Source organism: Apaloderma vittatum, unplaced genomic scaffold (genome assembly GCF_000703405.1).
Source record: "Apaloderma vittatum isolate BGI_N311 unplaced genomic scaffold, ASM70340v1 scaffold5846, whole genome shotgun sequence".
NCBI lineage: Eukaryota > Metazoa > Chordata > Aves > Trogoniformes > Trogonidae > Apaloderma > Apaloderma vittatum.
In genome coordinates this window covers 33,594-56,016 of record NW_009722325.1, presented here as the reverse complement: position 1 = coordinate 56,016, position 22,423 = coordinate 33,594, and the positions used below count along the sequence as shown (strand labels likewise).

At 42.2% G+C, this 22,423-nt stretch overlaps 1 protein-coding gene across 1 annotated transcript in view; it reads left to right on the top strand.

The window, feature by feature from the left end:
- Positions 1–22,423, top strand: part of F13A1 (coagulation factor XIII, A1 polypeptide) — a 56,146-nt gene that overhangs the window by 22,563 nt on the left and 11,160 nt on the right. The window contains exons 4-11 of the mRNA XM_009871733.1: positions 653–771; positions 5,934–6,041; positions 7,571–7,745; positions 12,156–12,294; positions 18,125–18,228; positions 19,032–19,120; positions 20,073–20,226; positions 20,800–21,087. Of these exons, the coding sequence (XP_009870035.1) occupies positions 653–771; positions 5,934–6,041; positions 7,571–7,745; positions 12,156–12,294; positions 18,125–18,228; positions 19,032–19,120; positions 20,073–20,226; positions 20,800–21,087 (1,176 nt within the window). The remainder of the gene's footprint in view (positions 1–652; positions 772–5,933; positions 6,042–7,570; positions 7,746–12,155; positions 12,295–18,124; positions 18,229–19,031; positions 19,121–20,072; positions 20,227–20,799; positions 21,088–22,423) is intronic.

Below are 22,423 nucleotides of genomic sequence, written 5' to 3'. Positions count from 1 at the left end.
CCAATCTGGAATATACCTTTTGTATATGTTTTGATAAAGATCTCTCCCAATTACTTCCCATTTTCACTTGAACACTTGAATTTCTCCTCCTGTTAGCTGGTCAGTCAAGCTACATGGGGGAGGAATACTCAGTCAATAACTTATGTACAGAAAAAGCAATCAAACCCTTTTGCTGATACACCATAAAATCTGTATTTCATTTTTCTTAATACATTACAGATTTTTCTTTAGATCTCTTGATTTGAGCTGTTTTCCATTAACATTAATGGTTTTGAAATTGTTCTTTGATCTGTTTGTATGGATGCAGAATTTTGTCATGGTGCTCCAAATTTTAAATTAGTGGTACATGGTAATCATAAAACTCTTGATAAGATGTGACATTTTAATCATACTTTACAGACCCTGGGAAAATAGACAGGAGTTGTCAGCATTTTTGCCTCTTGCATTCTTTTAAACTGTGTATCATATTCCTAACTGAGGTCACTACCTCCTTGCTCTTGTACTCTGTTGAAGTAAGTAATGCTTTTTTGATGGAAGAAGGGTACTTTTCACCAAAGATGACTGTATTATATGTTAAGGGGTTTTTTTTTAATCTGTCCTCTATGAAAACTAAGCAACTCTGTTAACATTTATTTTTGGTGAACTGATGCAGAAGACGCCGTGTATCTGGATGATGACAAGGAAAGGGAAGAATACGTCCTGAATGATGTTGGTATTGTCTTCCATGGAAACATCAATGACATAAGATTAAGAAGCTGGAGTTACGGTCAGGTGAGCTATTCAGACCTTCTCTGGCTGCTTCCAACATGACAGCAGGTGAATTTAACTGACACCAGACTGTGGTTGAGACTGTGGGCTCTGGAGTGAGTTACTCATCTCTCCTTCAGAAAGACAAGGGGCATAATTTTAAAATTGTATGTAGTGAGTATATTCTGAATCCAGAAAAGCAATGTTATAATAGCTAATATTCAAAGATTTTTGTTTCAGGGGCATATTTCAGATACTAAGAGGCTGCCTGTTGAAGGTTATAATCATTAGCTGAGGTTTCCATAGTGCAGCAATATTTCTGCTGCTACTTTACTGCTGCTTCAGGATCAAACCAACTTGGCGAAATAGTAGAGAGGGGTTTGTTTTATTGTCGTTTGTTGTTTTCTTTTCAGAAATAGGTGGTATTGCTCTTTGTCTCTTCTTTTTAGTTCTAGCAACTAGATGGAAATTATTCTCATCTACTTGAGGGAGGAGACAGCTTGTCACAGCATTCCTATGGCAGATTGGGGATTTAATCCCAGAGTTTTAGACTTCCTTGCACCAGTGACAAAGCAGGGAATCTCTCCCTTTGTCACCTGGACTTGACAACACGGTTCTCCAGTGGCCTCTCGCAACCTGTGGAAATCACTCCTTGCCAGGCTGTTACGCAGTATTGTTGTGACCTCAGCAATATCAGACTCCTCTTGCTTGCCTATTTTACCTCAATCTAAGCACCAACCACCCTCAGGATCAAAGAGTTAAGTTGTTATTTGAAAATAGGGAAAAGGCATCAATGAGCAGAATCAAAATGACCAAACTAGCCCTAGGTGTCACTCAGAGGGGCTCCAAAGGACAATTACTGGGCATGGTGAACTCTGCTCATCTCACCTCTTGGATTTTCCCAACATCACAATTCAGAAAGTATTGAAACTTTTCCTTAATGGTACAGTGATGAGTCCATTCAGTTTTGTTGGCACCTCCCCAGCACAGCCTTGCAGAAGGGGCCGCCTTGGTTTGCTTTCTTTCCCTCAGGTAAAGGCAATCTCAAAGCTTGAGCTGGATGAATTGCCAGTGTACTTGATCTGGAGAGCTCTTTGAACTCACGTCTCTCTTGTTTCCTTATTTAAGGGTAAAATTTCATCTCTTTTTCCTGCAGCAGCACAGCCTTAGGGAGTTCCTGCTTGTGTCAGCACTGTTGTTTGCAGGGTCTGACTGTCATCCTGACCGAGATGAAAATAACCCTTAAATTAGGTAGTGGGGGGCAGCAACTCCATAAGCTTATGGTGCCTCTGATAAAAGAGATGTGGAACCAGATCCTGAGGCCACAGCTGGGTGTTCATCTAAGTTGACCAAAAATGCCCCCTCCTGGCCCTTCCTTCCCCCTGCAAGTGCTTGTGCAGCAGTGCAGTGGGTTGGAATGGAGAGCTGATCTAGCTGAATAAGTATCTCCTTGATTTTTTTACTTTTTTTCCCCCTGGATTGCTTTTTGGGCTTGTTCCTAGATTCAGGATTCACTCCATGACAGTTGTAAGGGGGAGGGAGAGAGGGGAATGAGTGGCTGGAGGTGGACAGTGCTGCCTAAAGCAGCTGCTGGATTTATGTCCTAAGATGCTAAATTTATGGTCTATGGTAGCTTCGCCTGAGGTGCTTATATTCAGCAAATCTGGCACCTTCCTGACACAAACACCAGCCTCCCTAGAGAAATTGCATTATTTATTTCGTTTTGCTAGGAGGCAGTTCTGTCTGGGAGGTTAGGGCTATTCCAAATCCCTTTGTCATGTCCCTTCCTTCCTGTGTTGTCTGAAATTAGAAGATCCGATTTCCATGCTGTGCTGTGGTGCACCTTTTGTTATTACTTGTCCATGTGAAAACTGAGTGTGGCAGATGCATCTAAGGGGGCCTAAGACAAGAGTTTTAGAGGAATTGATCGTTTTATATGGATGCAACAGACGTCTCAAACTGTGAAGCAATGGAGAAATATTCTTCTGGTTCCCTCACTTTCAGTGAGGTGGAGGATGTGATATTCCTGATCTTACTCGGAAAATTTGCAACCATTAAAAACATGTATCCCCCTCATTTTCAGAAATCCTAGATGTTAAGAATATGAGCATTACTGTGAGAAAAAGTACTAGCAGCAAGGCCTGTACTGTAACTGTATCGCACAAGTATTCATTTTGTATTTATGATATATTGCCCTGTACAACAGTGCAAGTAAAAAGCATAAAGCCATGCACAGTCATAGAGGTGAAAGGTATCTAGTCACGTAAAAAATATGGACAGACTTGTGCATAGTAATATTCTTAGGCTAAAAAATGGCTTTGAACAATGACAGCTGGAAGCTTTAACTCAGGTTGTAAATTAAAAAGGAACTTACAGTTCAAAACTGGGTTACTAGTGGGAGATGATTCTTGCAGCTGCTGCCTTTAATGAGCAGCATCAACATGAGAGGAGGAAAGGCAAGAAAAATGGACTGAGGAAGAAAAAAACAACAAACCAGTTAAAATATGGCTGTAATGAATGAGGATGGAGGTGTTCCTTGTAACATGACTTTGATTCCTTTCTTGTAAGAGAGTGCAAATAGTCAGTCACTCAGAAAAGCCCAGAGGGAATTCAGGGCAAATCTAGCTTCGGAAGAAATCTAGGCACATAGGAATTATCTAGTTGAGAAATGTCAGAATTTGGATGCTATATTGATCATTTAATGTTGGTGGGGATTTTTTTTTTGTGAGAAAAATAAAACAAAACAGGTGGGCACAACAGAGTTGTTGTTGCCATTGCGAGTTGTCTCATGTCCACACGCTGAGCTGCATTAGCTTTGCAGCCCACCATGCAAATGTAATTTTACAGCACGTGTATTTGGTCAGATCAGACCACGGGCAACGTGAGATCACATCTGCCTGCAGCTGACTGTGAGAAATACGGCCCTAATCCAACCAGTGCAAAAGGTGATACAGCCCCTCTCACTTTGATTTAAATGAAAGGTCATCTATTAGAAACAGGTTACCATGAAAGAGGATGTCCACTGAAGGCCAGACTTGCTCTGTAACATGAGGCACGTCTGTGTGCAGACAGAACCCTATTGTCTGTGCATTTTCTCGTGCCTTATTTTCCGTGTGCAGTCCTTCCCAGGACTTCCCTTCTGCCATAAGGTCTTGGTCAACTGCTGCAACCAGTGTAAGGCAGATAGACTTCACAGCTTGTCCTGTCTCTTCTCCTGTTAATCCAGTTGTTTCATAAGCTTTCATGCCATTTTGTAAAAGCTAAGGTGGAAGGCAACAACCCTGATAGCAATTTCTTTCCTCTTTATTCTTTCTGTATATGCTAGCAAGACTGGCAGCCTCTCATAAGCTGTAGATGAAGAAGATTTAATTTACAACGTAAACTTCTTATTGATTTAACTCAGATCTTAGGCACTGCTGGTGACTTGAAGTGCAGAAAGCAGATTTTGATCCTGGTGAAAGTGACAAATCATTGGGCCAGACCAGAAGAAAAGTACACTTGAAGCAGGAAGGATGGCTATGGGGGCCCAGGGCTTACAGAACCTGTTATGAGGAATCTCCTTGGGAAGGAGAGTGTCCACAGCACAGTCATTCACCCGAGATTATTCACATCACATACCAGAAGAGTAGACTGTAGAGGCTACTGTGCAATTATTCAGCTTCCCAGGAAAAACACAGTATCAGGAGTAGGTCCCTGGGAAACACTATTTGCCCCAACACCGTGAATTCGGTTTCGCTCAGCCTATGAGGTGTTACTCACTAACAAACGTCTGCTCCAAAGAAAGTAATTCAGTGCAAGTCTGGGTGATGATGAGAGAGCTGTGCTGCCTTGGAGAATGTTTGCTGAAAAGGATCCATATGGTAGTGGTACCCCGGGCAATAAGAGCCAGAGGCAAAGAAAAGGACTTTCTTTGGCCACGAAATGGTTGAGGGTGGTAAAACACGGTGGGGTCTCTTCTTTCTTGGCTTATGCCAGAGCTCAGCTGCTGCCTGGGATATCACCTCCATCTCTCCTACCTTCCCTGTGGCATCAGCAGCAGTCTTGACTCTTCGGGGCTTCCTTTTCAGCTCTCTGGCCTCACTCCTCCTTCTCCTCTGCCTCTCCTTGGGCTGCCAAAGCAGCAGCTCAGTCTGGACTCTTGCTCGCTTTACTCAGGAGGCAAAACTCAGATTACTCTTATCTTCCAGGGATCCCTAAGCCTGACTGGAGACAGTTACAAAATCAGTCCAGCTCTAGTAGCAGCATGAAAGCAAAAATCCTGTTAGCGTGAATCGCACCTTTTAGGATGCAAACGCAGAACAAAAAAACTAACATGGCAAGGGGAATTTCTGTCACAGTCTTGAATATTAATATAAGATTGCATATCTAGAAGATATTTGTTTTATTAATGTACTGTTTCCCTGTCTCCTACCATTTTGCAGGGGACAGAGGTATTTTCCTTTGCTATGCAGTTTCTTCTAAGAAAAAAAAATGAAATATGTTGCGGGGCAAGTTCTGTGAGAATTGATTTCTGGTCTATTTAGGCACCTCTGCCCTCAATTCATTCTTGTGCTTGTTCATGCTGGATCAAAGAAACTGTACTTTTTCACCCTATTTTTGAAGAAGACTACTTTAGGTCACTGGGTGTTTTTGATGTCTAGGTTTTGTAGACCAGTGTTAATCTATACAATCAGCTTGCCAATTTTAAGCAGATTAAAAAAATTAATTTTAAGACGTAAGCATCTTCAAATTAACTTTGGCAAACCACTTATTGTTCAACTTCCCAGCATTGCATTGACTGTGTCACAGAAGTCCTCAAATTAACAGGTCTGGAATCTGTGAAGGACGTGAAGTCCTTCACGAGCAGACTAGCTTCTTGTAGTTATTTTTGTAATATCTTCATATTATATACTTGTTAGCACTTAAAATTTTATGTCTTGTCAGAAAGGCTTTTGGAAACTGGACCGAGATTGAGATGAAAATTGCACTCTCTTTTCCCTCACAGCCTCTCACACTTTTTTGCCACACATGAGCAACTATTCTAGAAGAAAATTTGTATTTTTAAACATAGAACTTTGACTTGACCAGCTAACTTTGAAGCTGATCAGCTATTAAAACAACAATAAAAAATAACTTTGACTTTGCTTTCCAGAATAAAAGGTGACTCAATTTTCTCTCTGTTTCCCTTTTTATTTTCTTTTATCTAGTTTGAAGAAAACATTCTGGATGCTTGCCTGTTTCTGATGAACAAGGCAGAACTGGAGCTCTCTGGGCGTGGAAACCCAATCAAAATCTGCCGTGTTGCCTCTGCAGTGGTATGTAACGGATGCCTAATATGTATCAGAAGTGGCTCATAAACCAGAGCCAGGCTGATTTCACTGGCCCTCATGCCATACTTAGGTTTTGAGGCACTCAATCATTCTAGGGAGGTGGAGAACTTTACCACCTGAAATCATAGAATCCTAGAATGGCCTAGGCTGGAAGGGACCTCAGAGATCATCTAGTCCAACCTCCCTGTTTTGGGCAGGGACGCCACCTCTCGACTAGACCAGGCAACACATGGGGACCAAGAATCAAACCCACGACCTCCGTGTTGGTCCTTATTGTCAGCACCGCGCTTAAACCACTGAGCTAAATCCAGGAGTCTATGGGCTTTAGATCTAACCTGCAGCATTTGGCAATAGCTGAGTGGGGGTTTTAGCCATCTGAAATCTGGACCTGAGTAAGAAGTGGCCAAGAGATGTTCAAGTCCCATCTGTGTTCCTTACTCTCATTCCTTCTCAGGTTGAAATGTGGTAGACCTCAGCTTGCCTGAGGAGATGCCCCCATGCTGTGATCCTTCCAAGGCTTCCTGACATTGCAGAGCAGGTAGAGTCACCTCCTTCTTCCTCTCTTTGCCAGAGGAGAGCCTGAAGGTCAACATGCTGCCCTGTCCTTGAAGTGCCTCTTTTCTTGGCACGTCTTCCACAAACAATGAGATGGGCACAACCCCTTAACTCTTTGCTTATGACTCTGAATACTTATCTTTATTCAGTCCTAGGGTTCACAGGAGGTCGATTTTCTAATTATAAAACAGCACTTAACCCAGCCAACAGCTTTTAAATGAGAATTGTGAGTTATTTGGCTGGCATGTAGCTGTTCCACATTAGCATAATTAAAAGGTACAGAGCGAATGAGCTTTTTGCACAGCCTCAACTGGTTTGGTTCAAATTGCAGCTAGGAGATGTATTGCTCGTTAATGCCTATCAGTACAGCCATTAGTCAGCAAAACTCCTTGCTTTGTATAATCTTACCAGGGGAAAACTTACACAGCAAATTCCTTCTTGTTTTCATGTGTGCTGGACTGAAGGAATTATTTTCTACTCTAAAAATAACAGTGGATTCGTTCTCCTCCCAGCCTGCTGTAAATCAAAAGTGATTTTACTAAAGTCTCCAGGCTGATATGAACAGAAAACTAGATAATGTTAGGAAAAAAGCCAGCTTAATATTTCCGAGGCTTGCCTATCTGTGTATCATGTTTATTAAAAATACATAGCAGTAAGTGTGTCTAATGCTAATAAAACTTACTAAAATAGCAGCACGAATACTCAGTGGGGTGATTTAATTTCACCACTCTTTTTAAGTGTCTAACCTTCATTCAAAATTGTTCGGTGGCGGAGAATCCATGGCCCTTAGCAAGATTGTTCTGTTCGTCTCCTAACTTCATAATTAAACATTTCTGTCTTACTTCTAGCCTAAACTAGGCTATATTCAGCCTCTCCCATCCCCTCTTTGTCTGCTGAGTTAAAGAGCTCTTTATTATTCAGCCACTGACATCCTTAATGTTCATTTCCTTTGTCTTTAGATCAACTCCAAGGATGATAACGGTGTGATTGCTGGCTGCTGGGACAATATGTACGCTTACGGTATCGCACCTTCAGCCTGGACGGGAAGCGTGGACATTCTCTTGGAGTACTACAGTTCTAAGCAACCCGTGAGATACGGCCAGTGCTGGGTCTTTGCCGGTGTCTTCAACACATGTAGGTACCAGTGAGAAAAGCTCTACACTGCTACGTGATTGTTGCTTTTAGGTTAAACTAACTGAAATACTTCCTGACTCTGTAGTGTTGAGGAGTAAATAGTAGAGATACTTGAAAAAAACATGGCTAAAATAGACAGTCTTTAAATAAACCTTTGATATCTCCTTCAGTTCGGCTGCTCTTCCACCCAAATCTATTAACTGTTTATTGGTTCAGTAAAATGCATTCAGTGACTCACAAGGGCGAATTTAGGAGACAGAAAGTTGCACATTTCTGTTAGCAAATCTGAGATGATCAGAGGGTTTGTTATCTTGCGACATGAAACTACTGCCCCATATGGGACATGTGATGGTGTTTCCGCTCCAGAAAGGGCAAATCTCACCTACCAAGGATTGTTCCTAGCAAAATTGACATGCGGTGTCCCAGCACCTGTCTGCTGAGCACTGTTAATATTTTCCTCCATAGAAAAGCTTGTGAGACAGAAGAATGAGGAAGATGCTGGCCTGGTTTGTGAATTGTCTGTCACTACAAGTCTAAGTCTAAACACATATTGCTCAGATTAGAGTTCCATTGTTGCAGCAAACAGGTTGTTGCAGGTTGTAAAACCAAGTAAAGAAAACAGTGTTGGATTGCTCCCATTTGCTACTGTTAAGCTCTTTCTGAAAACGCCATCTGCTAATACACTGGAACACACTGCAGAGTATTAGCCATCAAAAAAGACTCCGAAAGTGTCAAAAATATGCATTTTACATATAATGGGGACCAGACATTGGAAGCAATGCTTATGTCAAATGTCAATGTAGAGCCTGTTAAGCAGTTCCTATGCTTATGGCCCTGACCAGTAGAAGCAGCAGAACAGAAACTAAGTGTCTTTCTTAAGCCCAGATGGTCTTCCTTAGAGACACTTACAACACTTGCATTTCGGTGTCAAACGGGCAAGGCGACACAACGGGTGTTTCTGCAGGCATTTCTGCCCGTGACAGGGAGGTTGGATTAAATGATCTCTAAGGTCCCTTCCAGCCTAGGCCATTCTAGGATTCTAGGATTCTCTGTTTCTCTTTCAGATACCTGGAGAGGTTCCTGTTTTGACTTGGAAAGGTGCTGGCAGGTGGTCTGTCCTTCATCAAGTACCTTTCAGCCACAGCTGAAGGTCTAATCTTTGGTCTCTGTATTTAAGATGTGAAAAGGAAATAATAGAAAAACTCTCTGTGAGACCTTACCCTTTATCATTTGTCTCAATACTGTCACGTTACTTCTTGAGGAATCTCATTATACCTCTCTTTGCGTTCTATCAAAATCCTTCTATCCAGAATGAAGGATAATAATCACCTACCTTCTGTAGCAAACATGGAAAATGAATAATTAATGACAAGTTGCAAGACTGGTTCTTCACCCTCAGGCAGCCGTGGGCACCTCTGCATTTTCACTTTATTTTTGCTCATTCTGTGTGTGTATGTTTCATTTTGTACATAATTTTCCTCCAATCTGGATAATTGAATCTCCTAACTCATTTTGGTTACCTGAGGTAGTTTAAAAGCTTTTCAAACCAGTAAGGACCTCAAAAATAAAAGCTATCTTCTGACCACCTAGCCTTCTGCTGGCACATGCCTCTCATAGCTGTGGCGGGGGATACATTTTCACATTTCATTTCTTTTTTGTCTATCTGGAGAGGCTCCTGTTTTGATTTGGGGAGGTGCTGGCAGGTGCTCTGCATCACAGGAAATGATTAATTTTATTCCTGGTGCTGTGGGATAATGAGGTACCACCCACACCCAAAGAACCTGAGAGATGCCTGCTTCCTTTGCTGCCTGAGGTGGCACAGTCTGTACCTGATGCTTCTCAGCCTCTGCCCCCCACCATGGATTCCAAAAGCCTCTTGCAAATGTTTCCCTGTGGATGCAGTTCCTCATAGGGGCCTCCATGGGCCACTTTGTCTTCTCTGCCTTTTGCCTCATCTGGATTTCCCTAGATTACAGACAGACACACAGACACACATCAGTTTCTCCCACCTTCACCCAACGCTGGCCCCGAATCACCACTACGCAGTTTTTTCCCTGCAGGCCACTGTGAAACTGGGGCGAAGCAGTGGGGTCTGGGAGCCTGCTGTGTTAAACAGAAAGGTGTATTTATCTAGGGCAAAACTAGGCTCAGATAGCTGGCTAAGTTAGTCAAGTCAGAGACCGGGCACTTCGCGTTGCTGCGAGGATTGCTGAAGTGTAAACTTTGTTGAGTTTCATGAGATGAAGCTGATCGGACACGTAGCCACCGACAAGTCCAGCTACTGACCACCACACGGAGAGGACAGCAGAGGTCCAAACAGCCGTGTGCAACTAAAATCATAGAATCATAAAGGTTGGAAAGGACGTTTAAGATCATTAAGTCCAACCTACAGCCCTACAGCACCTGAACACTAAGCCATCTCCTCAAGTGCCACATCCAGCCTTTTTTTAAACACGTCCAGGGATGGTGACTCCACCACCTCCTTTGGCAACCCATTCCAGCGCTTCACCACCCTTTCGGTGAAGAAGTTTTTCCTAATATACAATCTAAACTTCCCTTGGTGCAACTTGAACCCGTTCCCTCTTGTTCTGTCGCTGTTCACTAGGGAGAAGAGGTCAACACCCGTCTCACTACAGCTGCCGTTCAGGTGGTTGTAGGGAGCAATAAGGTCTCCCCTCAGCCTCCTCTTCTCCAGGCTGAACAGCCCCAGCTCCCTCAGCCTCTCTTCATAAGACTTACCCTCTAGTCCCCTAATCATTCTGGTTGCTCTTCTCTGTACCGTCTCCAGCACCTCGATGTCCTTCCCGTACTGTGGAATCCAGCCCTGCACACAGCACTCGACGTGCGGCCTCAAGTGCTGAGTACAGGGGCACAATCACTTCCCTGCTCCTACTGGCCACACTGTTCCTAATACATTGGCCACTGGCCATTGGCCTTCTTGGCCAACTGATTTTGAGTCAGTCTCAGCTGCCCATGTTTTCTCATTGTGACCAGTCCAGCTTTCCAAGGTTACTATGTTGTACGCTCTGGATAGTCATCCATTAAAAATGCTAAAACATTCTGAAAAATGGTCATTAATCTTGAAATTGTCAGACAAATTATTTTCAATGAAGCCTGATGGCTCATGTGCTGGAAGCCTGGGAGGGCACTTGAATTAAGTTTAATCAATAGGTACATATGGTATTGGATGCATCCAAGTAATTTGTCATCCAGGAACTTGAAATGAATATGCAGCGTTACACTTTATTGGGAGTCACAGTAGTGACACTAATGAATATACAAAACCCAGCAGTGGCAGCAAGGTCTGTTCAACATTGCAGCATAGGATCTATTTTTAAATAGGATTTCAATAAAAACATTTTCCCTTTAAAAAAAAACAACAACAAAAAAAAACCAAAACCACCTCCAAACTACTATGTTTTCTGCCGAACTGTGTTGGCTCCTAAATTGGAAAACATGAACTTTTTTTTGGCTGAGACAAAATATTTCATCTGGAGAAGCTGAGATGATGTGTCACCCTGCAGCCTTGCTCCCCCCTCGGGGCTGTGCTCCATGGCTATCTATCAGCCAGGGTCCACCACAAACACAGAAGCCTAATGATACACTGCTGCTTTTCAGACATAGCCGTAGCTTTTCCACATTTCCCAAATCTACCGCTTGTCAAATGGGGAAAAGAATCATCAGTGCTACACTGTGGCGGTCCAAGATTTAGGGGTAGGGGCTTTTTTTTTTTTTTTGATTCTTTTTAAGATTCTTTATTTGAAGGAGCTATTGACTCCAAAGTACTATTATTTAGCAATCAATACAAATTATCTAATTAATTTTGTTCAGGTTGTCTAACTGATATCTCACTTGCAAATAATGAAGCTTTTCCCCCTTGTTAGCAGTAATTTTCTGCTTTATTATTTGTGTTCTCAGGATACCTTCTGGTGGCAGTTGTCAAAGAGAAAAACTCCAAATCAACCAGAAGCAGATACTTTCTATTAATTTTCTTTTTTAGCACAGTCTTATAGCTCTCCTGGGTTACTGATACTAGGAGACCTAATATATTTTGCATTTCTTGCAGGCTCAAACTTATTTTCCTTTATATCACATTTGATCATGCAGCTGACCCATCGCACCCAGATTTGCGCAGTGTTGTCACTATGCAAGACTGTGCTAAAACTATTGGTAATCTGCTGCTTAGGTTATAATCATTGTGCCATTATATATCTTGAATGTTCATCATTTTGAGACCAAATAAAATATTTAACATACTCTATATAAAGGCAGATGGGAGGAATTATTTGGGTTGATTTGACTGAGGTTTTCAATTTTATCCTAGTTATTAATAGTTTCTCTCTACTCATCCTGTCATCCATGAGCACAGTCTTCATAGACTTTCTCATCACATTTCTCTCTTTGCCACAGTTCTGAGGTGCTTGGGGATACCTGCAAGACTCGTAACCAACTATTCTTCTGCCCACGATAACAACGCCAACTTACAGTTGGATTTCTTTTTGGATGATGAAGGGAAATTGGATACTAAACTTACAAAAGATTCTGTCTGGTGAGTTCTGGCAAATGCCTTTAATGTGTCAACTATATAACTAGTAAAGAACATGACAGCAATGCCTGTGGTTTATTTATTTCTCTGTGCATTAAAGAACACTGCTAGCTTATGTCAAACAGAATTAATATATTGTTACTAGGCTGACTGATATGAAACACTTGTCGTGTAAAGAGACATACCCTAGGGAATCCCACTACTAATGTTATCATTTTGTATAATACACATTTAAGGACAGTGGAGGAGAGATGGGATAGGTTTGTGCTCGTTAGGGCCAGGCCATGTCTAAAAATGAAAATGGGTAGGATGGGCACTTCCATCAGTCTGGAGACAGGCTCAGAGAGATGCTTCAATATCTATGGAAAAATGTCCTTCTTGTCCTGCATCTGACCAGTTCCTATATTTGTAGTCTGGGTTTACACTGTGTGCATGCAGTCACTCTCTCGAACTGGTAATCTTTCCCAAAAAAATCCAGTTCAGCTGAAAAAGAAACAAGCCAAGGTATCACAACAAGTTACCGAAGCGTTGTCACCTGATTTATAAAAAGAAAGGTCCCTAGGAACAAGAAATGGAATGTATGTGTTCTTTTGGAGAAGGCAGTGCTCCACCTTCCTCCTCGAACTCTTACTGTCTCCTGTCTGACAGAAGTGTAGTATATATTGATTATATGCTCTGTGTAGTTGAAATTATGTGTGGGTTATCGGGCCTCAAGCCTTTCCTCCTCAGAGTGAAGCAGTGAATGTGACCTCTGTATATATTCCTATATTCGAGAGACACTTGTCGTGTTCAGTGTTAATATACTTGATTTGTGTCAGTGATATCTTCAGCTCATCAGTATAGCTGCTCATCAGCAAGTTTCATTAACAACTTCATCTCTGGAAGTCTTTGTACTAAAACTGTAAAAAACTCCTTCTGTGATGGAGGAAATGACTGAACGCGTTGCTGTAACCTCTTTTGTGTGATTTCCATAATCTGTTACCTAATCTAAGGAAAGCAATTATGTTCATTTACATCTGAAGCTTGTACTGCAGCATCACAGAATAGTAGAGACTGGAAGGGACATCTAGAAGTCATCCAAACGCCTGCTCAAAGCAGGGTCAGCCAGACCAGGTTGCTGAGGGCTGTGTCTGGTTGGTTTTGAATATTTCCAAGGATGGATACTTCACCACTTCTCTGGGAAACTTGTACTAGGCCTCAACCATTCTCACAGTAACAAAGTATAACCTGATGTTCAGACATAATTTCTTCTGTTTCAGTTTGTGCCCATTGCTTCTTGTCCTGTCACTGCGCACCACTGAGAAGGATCTGGCTCTGTCTTTTTCCTCCTGACTCTGTAACAAGACATTTATGCACATGGATAAGATCCTATTGAGCCTTCCCATCTGTAGGGTGAACAGTTCCAGCTTTTTTAGCCTCTCCAGCTTTTGGTGCACCAGCCATTCCTTTCAGTTTTTATATAAGCAAAATTGCTGAGGGTGTAGCAGGCCTTGTCATCCAGGTCATTAATGAAGATGTTAAACAGTATTGGACCCACCATCAACTCCTGGGGTACACAACTAGTTACTATGCTTCAGCTGGAGTTTACACCGCTGACCACAACCCTCTGATTTCAGAAGTTCAGCCTCTTTTCAGAACATCTTACTGTGCACTTATCTGGTCTATACTTGAACGGTTTGTCTACAAGGATGTTCTGGGTGATGGTGCTAAAGTCAAAAAAGAATCCCAGTGCACTGATTCCCCTTTGTCCATTCAGTCATTCATTTCATCAGAGAAGATTATCAGGCTGGTCAGGCGCAGATGGGCCCTTGTAAACCCATGCTGCCTAATGCCAATCACCTTGTCCTTATTATGTTTGGAAAAGTTTTGGAGAAGAATTTGCTTCATAACCTTCCCCAGGACAAAGGTGGGGTTGACAAGTCTGTAGTTCTCTGTGTAGTCCTTCTCCTCTTTCTTGAAGAGTGATATTTGCTTTCTTCCAGTCCTCAGGAACCTTCCCCAATTTCCATGAGCTTTCAAAGATAGATAGGGAGGGTCTTACAATGACATTGGACAGTTGCCTCAGCACTTTTGGGTCCATCACATCAGATCCATTGGAGTTCTGTGTGTCTGGTTTGTTTAAATATTCTCTAACTTGTTCTTCTTTTACAGACAGTAAATTTTCATAATTCCAAAATTCCACACTGGTTTCAGGGTCTGTGATTCCTAAGGGCAAATCTTAGCAGTGAAAACTAAGGTAAAGAAGTCATTGAATAATTTGGCCTTTTAATAGTCCTTTGTCACCAGATCCCTTGCCCCATTCAGCAGCAAATCCACATTTTCCATAGTCTCTCTTTTGATACTGATGGGATTGCCTTCCTTAATGCTCTTCACATCCCGTCGCATACTCCATTTGATCTGGGGTTTGTTTTTCCTGGTCACCTGTCCCTGTTTCCACCTCTTGTGTCCTTTTTTTTTTTTTAATATTTGGGTTTAATTGGGACCACCTTGTACACCATGCAGGCCTTGTGCCACTTTTGGTTGATTTCTGGCACATGAGGATGGGCCATTCTTAAGCTTGGTGGAGGTGAACCCTGAAAAACAACCAGCTCTCCCAGACCAATTTTCTTTCCAGAACTGACCCCCGTGAGATTCTTTCAAGCAGTACCTTAAACAGGCCAAAGCCTTCTCTTCTAAGCCCAGGACTGTGGTATTGCTATTTGCCTTGTTCCCTGCTCTTAGGATCCTTGGAGGCTTCCAGTTTCCTGAGCTGAATCTGGTCTATGCGACAGCAGGGCCCCAGTATGTCTCATGGTCCTCCTATGGCTCACAGAGCTGTAAATGAACAGTCACTCTTTAGAAACCTCCTCTGCCTATAAATGGTGTGAAACAAAACCCAGTGACTGGCCACCTCACTGCTCAGTCCGTATACACCATGTAACGGGTCATTGCCATGCTTCCAACCACACTATCTCATCTCCTCTTCTTTCCTTCTCCTAACCTGATCCATGAAACACCTCTTACGCACTTTTGAAATTTCCTTTTACTTCCGTACGTTTTCTTTTCCCAGATGCTTCCCAAGGCTTCTTAATTTAGTCCTGTTTTCTTCCACTCTTTTGAAACAGAGCCAGATCCTCCAAAATCATCCTTGATCCACTGAAACTCATAAGAAACTTTACCCTAGCATTTCGTCCATCCTACGTTTGCTTTTCTTTGGCTTGGTTACTTTCTAAACTGCCTTGCTCATCCTTTTATCCTCCTGATGCATTTATTAGTACATGGTGCATATAACCCTCGGGGCATGACTTAATGTATCACACACCTCTTTTCATTTCTTCTCTGTGTCCTTTCTCTTCATTACTCTATAACACTCCATGGTAGCCCACATGCCAACTTTAAATGGCTTGTGTCTTAACCTTGAATGGCTTATGTCTTAACCTTGATTTTATTTTTAATGTCTCTTTATTTCTTCTTTCTTTTTTTTTAGAGAGGGCAAGCTGAGGGTATTTATAATGATTTTAATGTATTTCTCACTTTTATTTATAATTTGAAAACTGGAAGCAAAGGTCTTTTTCTTTATTAATATATCATTTCTATTGCCTTGTACTCCTGGTGCTGATCTGTCTTCAGGTTTTAAATACTCTCAGACTTCAGGGATAGTTGGAGCCAGGATTTTAGTCCAATCAATCTCTTGAGTGTGGGGCTCCCTCTAAATATTATCTGACATTTATTTATTTTTATTAAAGATCATCTTCTCCCTCAGGGTAGAAGACAACAACAACAAAAAAAACACATATACAAAATTACACAGACCTTGCAAAAAAGTTATTTTTATAAAGCTGGCCGGATCTGGGCCCATCATTACTGCCTCTGTCCCCTTACTTTGTTCTCCTTGTCTTTCTTAATGATGATATAAAGACACTTAAAGAATATTTCTCTTGGATGGGAGTCAAGACTCTCTCCTTCTGTGAGGTCCAAGCAGACTGAAGTCAGTACCTCAGCAAAAACTTACTCGAAGTCACCTGGCCCCATGGCGATTCATCCATGTCCAGGTCTATGGAGAAAGCCCTTCTGAGACCTCTGCTCTCCCACTTCACTTCACTTCACTTTTCTCTAATTTCTCAATAATGTCATCAGCAGTTCTCTCCCAGTGCATGAGCTTACCAGATAATGAAAGGGCAGCAGCTGTTTTCAGCATGTGCCTGTCTCATAAGCAATAGGAAGTATCCTTCTTAAACTGTCTTCCAGGCATAAAATCCACCTGGTCATCTTTTATTAATTTCCCCATTGCTTTGTTTAGTCTATTCGTAATTATCTCTGTAAATATTTAATGGTCGCTACATTGATCTGTATAGCCTTTCTTGCTCTCTTTAATGTCTCAGGCTTGCTGTAGAATACAAGAACTACAGAATCAGTTTAACAAATTATGGCTGTGAAGCCAGCTCCTCAGCTGTGCTTGCTTCTGCCAGAGAGAAGTTTCTGCTACATTTTGGAGAGGCAAAGGTTCTCCTCATCCTCCTTTCCTTAGTGTTCATGTGCTTTACAAGGAATGTCTTTCTGTCCATCCACATTCGATATCCTTAAGTGTATTTGTCATTTGCATGGCAGCAGACTTAGACAGATTGCTGTCCTGTTGCACTCAACACTACACCAGTAGAAGCCAGTAAGAAAAGTCCTGTCCCCTAGGACGAATGTAGAAAAAAATATAGAAGAAACTGCATTACCTAATTACAGAAATGAAGCAGAGCTGCCATTTTCCACATTTTTATCCCCTGCTTGGTTTTATCATCTTTTCCTCCTGCCTGCTCTTCAGGATCTTTCGCAGAACACAAAGCCAGTGACACATCTGAGTTTGGTTCAAAGAGAACCAGCGAAGACTTCAGAGGAGGGATTGTCTCTCTCACATGTTGGCCTAACAGATTTCAAAAACCAACCTACCGCAAAGTGTGTCCCCATTCTCTGATAGCACGCAGCAAAGCTCTTTGAGCATGATTCAGCAGTGACTACTCTCAGCAGCGTCAAAAATTCTCTGAGTGTGCGTCATTTTCCTTGAATAATTCCTTTTCCTGTAATGCTGCTTCATTAACTCTCCTAACTGACAAGTTTTACCCTGATCCAAGCTTTCATTTCCACTTTGAAATATCTTGTTAGACAAGCTTCAGATCCTTCCGACTCTGCTCCGTGGCTGATTTTCACCTATTATTAATGAAACGGTCAGAGTTTAACAGTTCTGGGTTTGGTTGTTAATATCATTATGTGTGCTAGGGCCTGTATCAGCAGATACACAGGCGTAATGTTATTCATACGTATCACTTGCAAGCAAAACTGCCCCTTTCTCTACTTCTTCCTCCTTTTATTTTTTGCAGTAATGAAATTCAAACACTTTGTTGGCTTTACTACAAGACCCTCTTCCTAGACTGCCTTTTTTTTTTTTTCTCGTGCTACCTTGAGCACTGGTAGCATTGCAGGAAATTACAGACTCTGTCTTTTCTGCTCATCTTTGAAACATTCTGGGCAGAGTATGATGACGCTGTACTGTTTATTTGGTTGTTGTTAGTTTTTTTTTCCTTTTCCTGAGCATCAAGCCAAGTGAGAGCATTTCAATCCTGAGTGCCTAGATGAACCACCTGCAGAAATTCACCTTTCAGCATACTGTCCTGGCCCCTAAAGGCAAACCTTGTCCCAAAGTCGTTGTAGGTAGGTTTTATGGAAAGCTGCGCATTCTAAGAGATCTGACCTCCCTCATTGGCATGACACACTGGGAAGACCTTAAAAGGACATAAACACACAAGTTTGTTTGGTCTCTGTGCTTATCTCCGAGAATTTAATATTCTGGTCTAATCTCTTGTCTAAGGAATTACCATTGCTGGAATGAAGCTTGGATGACCAGACCTGATCTTCCTGTTGGTTTTGGAGGATGGCAGGTTGTTGATGGGACACCCCAAGAAACCAGTGATGGTAATGTTGCTTGGAGTCCTTCTTAACTCTCTTCCCAGTGCTCTGGTTCTTTGTGGCACAGGGACCTGATGGGAGCTGAGCCGGTGGCACTCTATGGTCGGTGACAACTTCTTGCACAACAAAACCATACTCACTTGTGCTCAGGGCCTTCTCGTTTGTTTTGAGTTCTAAAATAACTCTGGTTTTATTGTAACACTGCTTATAATGCTTGTGCACAAAGTCCTGCCTGAGAAGGGCCCTGCCTGCTACAGAAGAGATGTAGTCCTGCTGCCAAAAGATGCCTTCTGAAATTTTAGAGAACACTTACAGGAGCCTGATCAAATTATTTTTCTTCATTTTGTGTCTGCAGCCCTCACTAAGCTTCCTGAGCAGATGGTATGCAGGAGAGAAAAAGTGAAAAGTCATTGCTCTTTCTTTCCAGTCCTTAATTGTCCAGTTATTAAAAGACATTCTTAACAAATTTGCAGTGATATCTTTCTCAGTCTGTGGTATAACTGAGCACTCCTAAAATTATCTGCATTAACCAAAACTGGCTGTAACTGCATTTTAAGCACTTGAGACTTACAGTGGACTTTACGGAGCTGTTAAGGTACTGAACCGTTAGGTTGTTCCAGGCTTAAGAATGTGTTGTTTAGAGGGTTGGTAACAGAAATTAAGCTTTTCATGTCTTGGCCAGGAGTTCCTGTAAACTATTAAAAGAGTTTACCAAACCCCAAGAATTCTTGTTCTTTGAGAAAATATAAGATTTGGACATGTTTTTTTAATTAATTATATCTCTCACTTTATCTCTCTTCTTCCCACAGGAATGTACAGGTGTGGCCCAGCCTCAGTTCAAGCTATTAAACATGGTCATGTTTGCTTTCAATTTGATGCTCCTTTCGTCTATGCTGAGGTACATACCTGGAAATTTTTAGTGCATTGAGTGGTACCAGTGGGACCATAGGTGAGATAGAAGGTCAGGCTCCACTGCAATCTGTGTATTGAGAAGTTACTTCACGTATATTTCACATCAGAGTAAAATCTCATTATTACATTTTGACATGCAGGCCAGTAGGTGTGATACGGCTCGAATGAATGGCAGAGATTTCTCTAATCTCTGCTCACCAATGCAACAAGCAGAAAAAGCTACTGGCTCCCATGCAACTTCAGGCTGTGGTCATTTATTCTTTCCAGATTCCAGCTATGCTGGAAAACAAGTCACTTGCTCTAGCTGCTCATCTTCATCCCTTGTTATCTCTCACCTCCTTCTCAGGCTTGCCAGCAAAAAGGCTTCCTTGCTTATTTCGGTCACAATGGATGCAGTGACTTTTAGGAAGTCTTTGCTCACCATGTTCCTTTTGGCTGCAGTGGGTCAAGGAGAGCTCACATGGGTGATTTGACTGGCAGATGTGAGGGGGAAATATCTCTCTGGGGAGCCAGAGGGCCTGATCTGGAGTTTTAACCTCTTGGTGTGACCAGAATTGCAGCAGCTCTAGAGAAAGTCTCCTTCTAATTGAATTGTATATAGCTTAGGACATAAGAGAATGAAGATATTTCATCTGTGAAGTGCCCCCCTCTCTGTGGTCTAAAGCTTTTTGGTGCAAAGAATGTTTAATCACACTCCCCAAGTCCAAATGGAGTCTCTGTAGCCTACTCAAATTTACACTGGTTTTTGTTTGGAGCTGCAGGATAGTAGAACACACCTGATTATTATTGTAGCATATGACTAATTTTAAATGTGGGACTTCAGTGTGAGTAACTAGTGGGACTTCATGTCAATGTCCTTGTTTTGAGGGGATATAGGCTGGCTTCTCTTCCTCTCTCTACTTCTGCCTATGTCAGTCCTTTTTCGTTTAATTTTATAGGTGAATGCTGATATTGTTTACTCAAGAAGGGAGAAAAATGGAACCCAAGTGATAGAAAATATTGACAGAACCCATATTGGGCAGTTGATTGTGACCAAGGAAGTTGGGGGTGATGGAATGATGGAGATTACTGAGGAATACAAGTTCCAAGAAGGTAACCTGAAGTGGGATGGGACCGTACTGATGTAGATTTACCCCAGTCAGATCTTGGATGGTGGATTTACAAACCTCTAGCACTGAGGGAGCTTCCTGAAAAGCTGCCAAGATGCCCTCTAGTACTCTTTATTTTATTAGCTCCATCCCTGAAACAATACAGATGCCTTGATGAGGGCACAAAACATGCTACTCAGAGATGTTTTGGGCTGCATAAGCTGTAGTGAAAACAAAGGGTAGTCATGGAGTAACTCAAAATATTCAGAACAATTCAAGGCTTTCTGTACAGCTATTTTCTTACTCCGGCCAGATGTTCACACAGAATAAAACAGTGTAGCTCCATTAATATCAATTGAGCTGCATCAATTTATCCGATATGGCTTGAATCTTTAACACCATCTCCCTTGGATGCTGTGAAGTTCTCCTAATACTAACATTACCACAAAAAAGTTTGCTGTCCTCATTCATTGATTTCAGCTACCAGAAACTATGGAAGAAACACCCCTGTGATCAGTGAGTGGGCTAATGCTGTACCTCTGTTTCCTTTCTAAATTTGATTTTCATTTATTTCTAGGCTCAGAGGAGGAGAGACTGGCTCTCGAGACAGCTGTGATGTATGGCGTTAAAAAACAAACTATCCAAGATACCATGTATCAGCCCCAAACAGATGTTGACATGGACTTCCAAGTGCAAAAGGCAATCCTTGGCAGTGACTTTAAAGTCACTATAACTTTTAGAAACAAAAGTCGCAACTACTACACTGCTACTACCTACCTTTCAGGCAACATAGTGTTTTATACAGGAGTCACAAAAAATGAGTTCAAGAAACACTCCTTCAGTGCAAAACTGGAACCTTCTTCATGTAAGAATTGCATAGCTGTTTCTAAGCCTGCTAGCTTTTTTCCTCTGTGTTATTAGCTGTCACCAATGTCTCTACCCCTGGGTACAGGCAATTCTAGTAGTTAGGGGTAGGTAGTTAGTAGGTATGGTGTTTCAAGAGGGCACACTCCCAACTCTGGCCTTGTTGTCACTGTCATTTAGAGCTGACGCTGTTTTCTTCTATCTCCCTGCACAGTGCTCTCTTACTCTTGAGTTGCATGTCTGGGACTGTTAATTTTTCTTATTTAGTACAAAAGATAGCAAAGGGGTGCAGGTGTTTAGCTGTGAGGTACTGTTTTTCATACCTTTAGTCTCCTAAGTACCTCAGCAAGCAATTAAAAAAATTTCAGGTTCCCCAGGGTGTTATTTACAGGGACAAGAAAGTGAATAACTTGTCTTAACCTGGTAGAAGTTGACAAGCTCTGAGTGGGTTCTAGTGCACACCTGGCTTTGGAGGACTGAGTAGTTCAGGATTTTGTATTTACCATGGTCTTAAAAGTTTATGTGTGACTAGAATGTGTCACTATAGAGCGAGGACATTTTTCAGCTGTGCAGGCACCTCCAAGGTGAGTTATCTTTCCAGACGCAGCATTTGCTTTACCTGGTGCCCTCTGGACTGCGGTGGAGAGATCCTGCCTCCCTTTCCTCGTAAGAAAAAATCAGCTGCTGGCAGCCTAGCTCACATGGCTGAGGGCAGGATTTTGCAGTGCTCAAAGTGGAGAAGAGGGACATTCTCCTTTTATGATTTTGGACATAATCAATCCTGTCAGCCATGGGAGCCCTATGCAGAAAGAGTCAGCAAGTGTTGAGGACCTGCTGTGGAGCATGCTAGTTGTAGATCCCTGGCTTCTCCAGCACCAAGTGGCTGCCAATCACTTGTTCTCCTGACAGGCCCATGCTCTTCGGTCAGTGCTTCCAGCTCAGTGAAAGGGACAAGAACAGAGAATCATAGAATCCTAGAATGGCCTAGGCTGGAAGGGACCTTAGAGATCATCTAGTCCAACCTCCCTGTCATGGGCAGGGACGCCTCTCAACTAGATCATGATACTCAAGGCTCCGTCCAACTTGGCCTTGAACACCTCCAGGGAGGGGGCAGCCACATCTCTGGGCAATTTATTCCAAAGTCTTGCTGCCCTCTTACTGCAGAATTTCTTCCTAAGGTCCAGTCTAAGTCTATTCTCCTTCAACTTAAACCCATTTCCCCTTGTCCTATCGCTGGACACTCTTGTAAAAAGTCCCTCCCCAGCCTTCCTGTAGGTTCCCTTCAGGTATTGGAAGGCAGCTATTAGGTCCCCCCGAAGTCTTCTCTTTTCCAGACT